Consider the following 6,180-nt stretch of genomic DNA (forward strand, 5'->3'; position numbering starts at 1 on the left):
ATTTTCACAAAAGAGATTTGGAAACATGCAGCAACAGGGGTGGACCTTGGAGTTAGGTGGGGTGAGATGAGCCAGCTACAGAGCAAATTGTATGATTCTGCTGATTTTTAAAATGTGCTTTAAAATTATTTATTTGAAAGGAACACAGAGGGACAGAGACGTATCTTCCATCTCCTGATACATGCTCGGAATGGCTGCAGTGGCATGCCCAACCAGGCTGAAGCCAAGAGCTTGAAACTCCACCCAGGTCTCTCCCAGGTGGAAGTGGAGCAGCCAGGACTATCACTCATATAGGAGATGGGAGCCTCACAGGCCGTCACTGAACCCACTCAGTCTCTATGTCAGTGACACAGAGTGAAAGAGGTGGCTAGGAGCTGGAGGAGGGAAGGCTGGATACAGTCTCTGGGAGGATGCACTTCCTGAGAGGCACAGCAATGGTGATGGCACAAGATTATAACTGTCTGTATGCCAGTAAAAATGGCTTTGCAGTTTAAAGTGGTATACTGTATGTCCTATATATTTTACAAGGATTATCAAAAATGTTATCCCAGGGCTTCATCAGATTTCCAAGGATTTGCAGCTGGCTCATAGCTGCCTGGACCGTAAGTGGCAGGATAGGGTGTGTGGCTTATGCCTAACACAGAGGCAGCATGCCCCCATGCTTGTCCAGTCGTCCCCATACCATCTGCCTGTGTCATGACTGGCTCATGAGCAGCTGGGTTGCCACAGCCTTCTGGTGTGGATGGTGTAGCTGCTGACCTGGCTGTCCCTGATCTGCTTTTTCCATACCTCCCCATGTCTATTGCCTCCTGTGGGTATGGGAGAGGGCCTCGAGCTCTTTGAGGTTAAGGCCTCTGACCGCACACACAGCTGGCTCCATGTTCTAGTGTCCCCTTTGTGGATGTTCCTGGGTCCCTGGACTGAGGCCCCCACATGCAAAATGCACCCCTCGGAGAAGGGCATGAATGGGGAGGGGGTGACAGACAATGGCACTGCTATGCCTGCTGCTCCTAGCAGTGGCAGGCAGGTTCCTGTTGTGCCTACAAACAGCTCCTTGTAGAGGAAGCCGTGCTTGGGCTTGGCCAGACCACCTATGCCTGCCAGGACCCCTGCTGCTCTTGCCACCCTGCTCTGGAATGATGAGCTGATAAGTGAGTGAGTGGTAGATAGGCATTCCCAGAGTTTTTACCAGTCAGCTGTAGAAGGTGGTTGGTTGGCTCAGTCTCAGCATTTGCGTGTTCCATGCAGTCCTCTATGGCGTCTGTGATGGCAGGGAGTTTGAGTGGTCAATTGTTACTGTTCTTGCCTAGGCGCTGGTATGAATGTGTCACAGCAGCCTGGGACCTCAGAGCCAGAAATTGGACCCTCAGAAGCATTTCAAATGCAGCTTCTTGAACCCTAAGTGACACCTGTCAAATTGATGCTGATTTCTGATACCTGCCATAAACACAGCATGACCAGCACTAGCCCTTTTTTCCTGGTCTTCCTGTCCTATCTTATCCTGTCTTGCATAGTGCCAGTTTTTAAATGTTCATTTCTTTTCATCAGCTTGAGAAGCTAATTCACACACACAGAGATGATGGAGAGGAACTACAAATGCCTGCAGCCGTGGAGCTAGGCCAGGTCATTGCTGGAAACTGGAGATTGTATTCAGGTCCTGCACGTGGGTGGCAAGGGCCCAAGCACTTGAAGCATCATCTGATGTCTCCCACGATCCAACAGCAGGAAACTGGATCAGAAACAGCAACCACGACTGGGAGCGGCACTCCAGTATGGGCCATGGGCACTCCAAGTTGTGGCCTAACCATTGCACATCACCCATCTAACATCTTCGTTGTAAGGGTGTCTGGGGCCTTAGCCAAACCTGCTATTCTGGAAAGGTCAACTCCAAGCCTAAGAATGTGGGGTTCTGGTTGCATAGACCAGTGTCTGGGTTCAGTCCTCACATGATCCCAGGACCTCTTAAGAGAGTAAGACTGGGACTCTTCCAGTCATCACATGGCTTTGGCCAGCACCTTCTAGGTGCAGGAAGCTGGGATTCACCACTCTAGTCAGCTCTTATCTGTCCCACCCCTTCCCAGCATGACCATCAAGTTCTAAACTGCTTTGGGTTATCAGGACAGGTTACTTTTATTGGTCTGAGTGTTTATTAAGTTTTTGTTTGATTGATGCAGCTCTCAAGTAGGAAAGTGATCTAAGCAACAATGAAGTTCAAACAAAGACACCTTTCTTTTTCCAAAGAGTGTTGGTTGAGTGAGGCAAACAGACCCGGTAAGGTACAGAAAGGCCCTGGTGTGTGGGGCGTTGACAGGCAAGGGCCTGTGTGGCCTGATTGAAGGGCCTTGAGTGGAAGGAGTATCATAAATTCTGGCTAATAGATTACAGTGCTTACAGGTTGACGGAGTGATAGGTGGGACACACCTGTGTTTTGAGATTGAAATAATAGTCACTGCTCTCCATGGACATGTTCCTGCCAGCCCTCCAATATAAATGGTCTCATTTTAATCTTTGCAATGACTTCCGATGAGCTGAAATTTACCCTCTTTCAGATATGAGAAATGTTGTGCAGGGTCACTGGGTCATGACTGAGCCAGAGCTGCAGCCAGGGTACCATTGACTCTTGGAGTAATTATGGAAATGACCCCTATGTCATTTCCATAATCTTCCTTGAGCCTGCAGACTGAGAGCCCTCCACATAGTGAGGTGCTGTGTTCCCCTGTATTTGTGGCCTGCATTTGTCAGCATTGCCTAGGGAAAGAGAGCATGCTTGTATGTGTGTGTTAAGGAATTGTGTCATGTGATTGTGGAAACTGGCAAAGGCTAAAACCTTTGGGGTAAGCCAGCAGGCTGAGTCCAGCTGGTCTCTGCAGCTAGAGGCCAAGTGTAGGCAGCTGTAGCAGTCCCTCCTCCTGTTCCTCCCTTTTTTTTCCTCTTTTTTCTTTGGCCCATGTTCTGTTCAGGCCTGCTTCACCTGATGGGTTGAGGCCGGCCATGGTCTGAGGCTCATGTGCTTTATACCATGTCTGCTGATGTAGCCATGATTCTACATGGCATGTGGCATAACTGGCTACATCTGCACAGAAATACTCAGGCTGGTATTAGGTTGGACCAAGTTCCTGGGGACCTAGCCTACTTGGTATATTACATTAAACTTCATGCTGTTGTTGGTGGAGGAAGCCAACAACCTGTACTGTAAACCAAGTACAGACGGGAGTCTGGGATGGGTGTTTCAGGCTGAGACCTCAGAGAGAGTGGGAGGTTCTCCCGGCCCCACCTGCAGCATGTGTGCCTGGGGGCTGATGGCTGCCAGCACTCTGGACTCTCATTTCCTTTCTCCCTGCCCCACCCCCCGGCACTGCCACCCTTGGGCCATAGCTCTTGGCTATTACAGGTATCCACAGTGCCACTTGTCTTCCCACTGGCTGCTGCCCTCCAGGGAGGTACCCTGAAGTGGACAAGCCTCTGTTCTGTTGCTAGTGGCTGTTAAGGATCTCTGGCCTGGCCCTGCTCCCTCCTCTCCCTGTTGCCCCTGTTGTGGGAAGTCACACAGCTTTGTTTACTCTTAAGTACACTGTATCTGACTAATGTGCTAGCATGTGTGTTGGAAAAGAGACAGCATAGTCAAGGTGGTTCTGTGTGAACTATTGTACTGGGCCCTGCAGTCGAGTCTGAGTGCCTGCTGCAAGCTAAGTCCCAGGACCCCCTTTAGTAGAGAAAGAGCCTGTGAAGGGAAGAAAGTTTCCAAGGTTGTGCCCCCCATTACCCTTCTCCAGCACTCGTCAGCTGGGAGCCTCTTTCAAGGCCTCTGACTTTAGGGCCCTTGTTTGGCTATATGCTACTCCAACCCCAAGGGTCCTTTTCTGGGCTGGTGGCTGCATGGAGTGGTTTTGCCAGCCTGGGTATTTGGATGAAGTGAGAAGCCCCAGAATTCCTTTTCTTGGGAACTGCATCAATGTCGAGGTCATTGAACCAAGTGACTTTGCTGGCAGATCACCTTGAGAACATTACCTTTGATTCATTTGTTCATTCATTGCACAGATAATCATGTGTCTGACTCTGGGTGAGGCACTGGGGAACATGAAGTCTCATGTCTTAGGTATGCAGTTATGTTATATATGATACAGCTCATGGTGTAGCCTAGATGAGACAGAAGTCTCAGCTTCCCTTCCCGCAGCAACCCTATACCTGGAACAGGTGGGACCCATCAGCAGTCAGTTCTGGAGCATAAGGGAATCCCAGTGGCTCAAGCTGATATCTGCCGCATCCAGTGGTGCTGCCCAGGTTTAGGGTGAGGGGTAGGAGGACCTCATGGCCAAAGAAGTAGATACGTAGAGGCTTTCAAGTCTGAAGTTTGTTGTGGGGCTGGGGCAGGGAAAGGAATAACAGAAGGTCAGGGTGTGATGCGGACATCTGGCGTGCACACTTATTTCATTCAAGGGGCAGGGGGAGGAACAATTGATTGATTACCTTGTTGGAAAGAACAAATAAAACTGGATCAAACATCAGTGTTTGCCAGTTGGTGTTTGCTGTGTGTTCATGGGGCCATGAACTCACTTTGCTGAGTGGCAACTGGCATTCAAAATGTCATAGGATAAAGAGAGACATAGTGAGGCTGAGTATTACTTCAGAAAGTGTGTTTGTGTGTACGAGAGAGAGACAAAAAGAGACGGACTGACTTGGTTGCTGATGTAAGTTTCCTCATGGATTCTGGTGGGAAGCTGCCTTCCACAGCCAGCTTCTGAGCTGATCTGCTTGGTGGGCCACAACTGCCCTGTCATTCCCACCTGTGTTTGGGAACCTGCACAGGGACCTGTTGTTAAATGATTCTGCATTTGATGTTCACGTGCTGCTGCTGGCAACCTGGACCCTGTGCCCATGGCTGTGGATGCATTGCAGCTCTCTGTAGAAATGTGCAAGGGCTGGACTCTGTGCCCTGACTGTGAAGGACGAGGCCTGCTCTCATGAGTTCCCCATCCAGTGTGGGATACAGACCAGTGGTCGGCCAAGGCCCATGAGGCCTGTAAGTGTGAGAAGGCTGAAGTGGATTCCTAAGATCACCAGGCTTCCTGAGGGGAAGCTTGCCAGCTGAGGCAGCCAGGGGAACGCCTTCCCAGCCAACAGGCTGTGGAGCAGAAGGGTTCTGATAGGAGGTGTGCAGGGCCAGGGCCCTGGTATATGTGTGCAGGCTGCTGAGAAGGGCTGCGGGTAGGTAGGGCAACATTCATTGAGCAACTCTGCATGGTGGTGTAAATGGGGAGCTGGGAGACCAGCTGGAGGCTAAGGAAGGCGGGTGAGAACTGTGATGGGAAGCCCAGCTGAGCCTGTCCCCTGCCTTGAGACAGCCGACTTGCTGAGCCATCAGGATTCATCACGGTGCAGCCAACACCAAGAAGCCTGTACCTGGGAAAATTTTGGTCAAAAGTGATTTCTCTTCCCTTTTCAGTGCAAACGTCGAGGGAGCCTGGCTGGCTAGAAGGGACTCTGAACGGCAAGAGGGGACTGATTCCACAGAATTACGTCAAACTACTGTAGCTCCTTGGTGTTGGAGCTCCCTGACCCCACTCCGACCCCTGACTGACTCTGGCACCCAAGCACCTGCTGGGAGTGGCCATGCAACCACCTACACAGTTGGGAACTCCCCACCACCGCCAACACCCCAGGGCCATGGAGGGGATTAGACGTCACTGCCTGGAGCTGCAGATGGTGTGGATCAAGAGTGGCTAGATGGACAGAAAGGACCTTTCATCTACCAAGCATCAGGATTTGAGATTTTTTTATTACTCAGCTGTAGAACAGATGGGAGGGTGGCCTTCTGCCACTGTGCCCTACCACCTACCGAAGCTCCTGGTCCCTCCCAGTGCACCTGCTGCTGAGATCTGACAAAGGCCTGTTGTCCTCGCAGTGTTACACTAGCATGCCTCTGGTCACCATGGCGTCGAGGGGGCTGTTTCTGGTGCCAGGGGACATGGTCTTGACCCAGAGGAAAGCGGAGATGCTCTTTTGAAGCTTTCTCCTTCCTTGGGGGGCACCAGCCACACTTATGCTCACTCCACCCACAGAGCACTCCGGCGTATTTATAACCAGCTTCTCTTTGGTGCTCCTCAGCTGTGTGCTCTTTGCCTAAACACCATTTTTCTGCTCCGAGGTCTCTGTAAATGAAATAAAATGTACTTCACTTTT

The 6,180-nt window shown here is 50.9% G+C and overlaps 1 protein-coding gene across 3 annotated transcripts in view; it reads left to right on the forward strand.

Moving 5' to 3' along the window:
- ARHGAP10 (Rho GTPase activating protein 10) overlaps window positions 1-6,180 on the forward strand; it is a 322,621-nt gene extending 316,441 nt beyond the window's left edge. For all 3 annotated transcript variants that reach the window (XM_040967286.1, XM_040967288.1, XM_040967287.1), the window contains one exon: window positions 5,444-6,180. In XM_040967286.1, the coding sequence (XP_040823220.1) occupies window positions 5,444-5,532 (89 nt within the window). In that variant the 3' untranslated portion in view covers window positions 5,533-6,180. The remainder of the gene's footprint in view (window positions 1-5,443) is intronic.

Source organism: Ochotona curzoniae, unplaced genomic scaffold (genome assembly GCF_017591425.1).
Source record: "Ochotona curzoniae isolate NIBS_2020 unplaced genomic scaffold, NIBS_Ocur_1.0 scaffold_4506, whole genome shotgun sequence".
Taxonomy (NCBI): Eukaryota; Metazoa; Chordata; class Mammalia; order Lagomorpha; family Ochotonidae; genus Ochotona; species Ochotona curzoniae.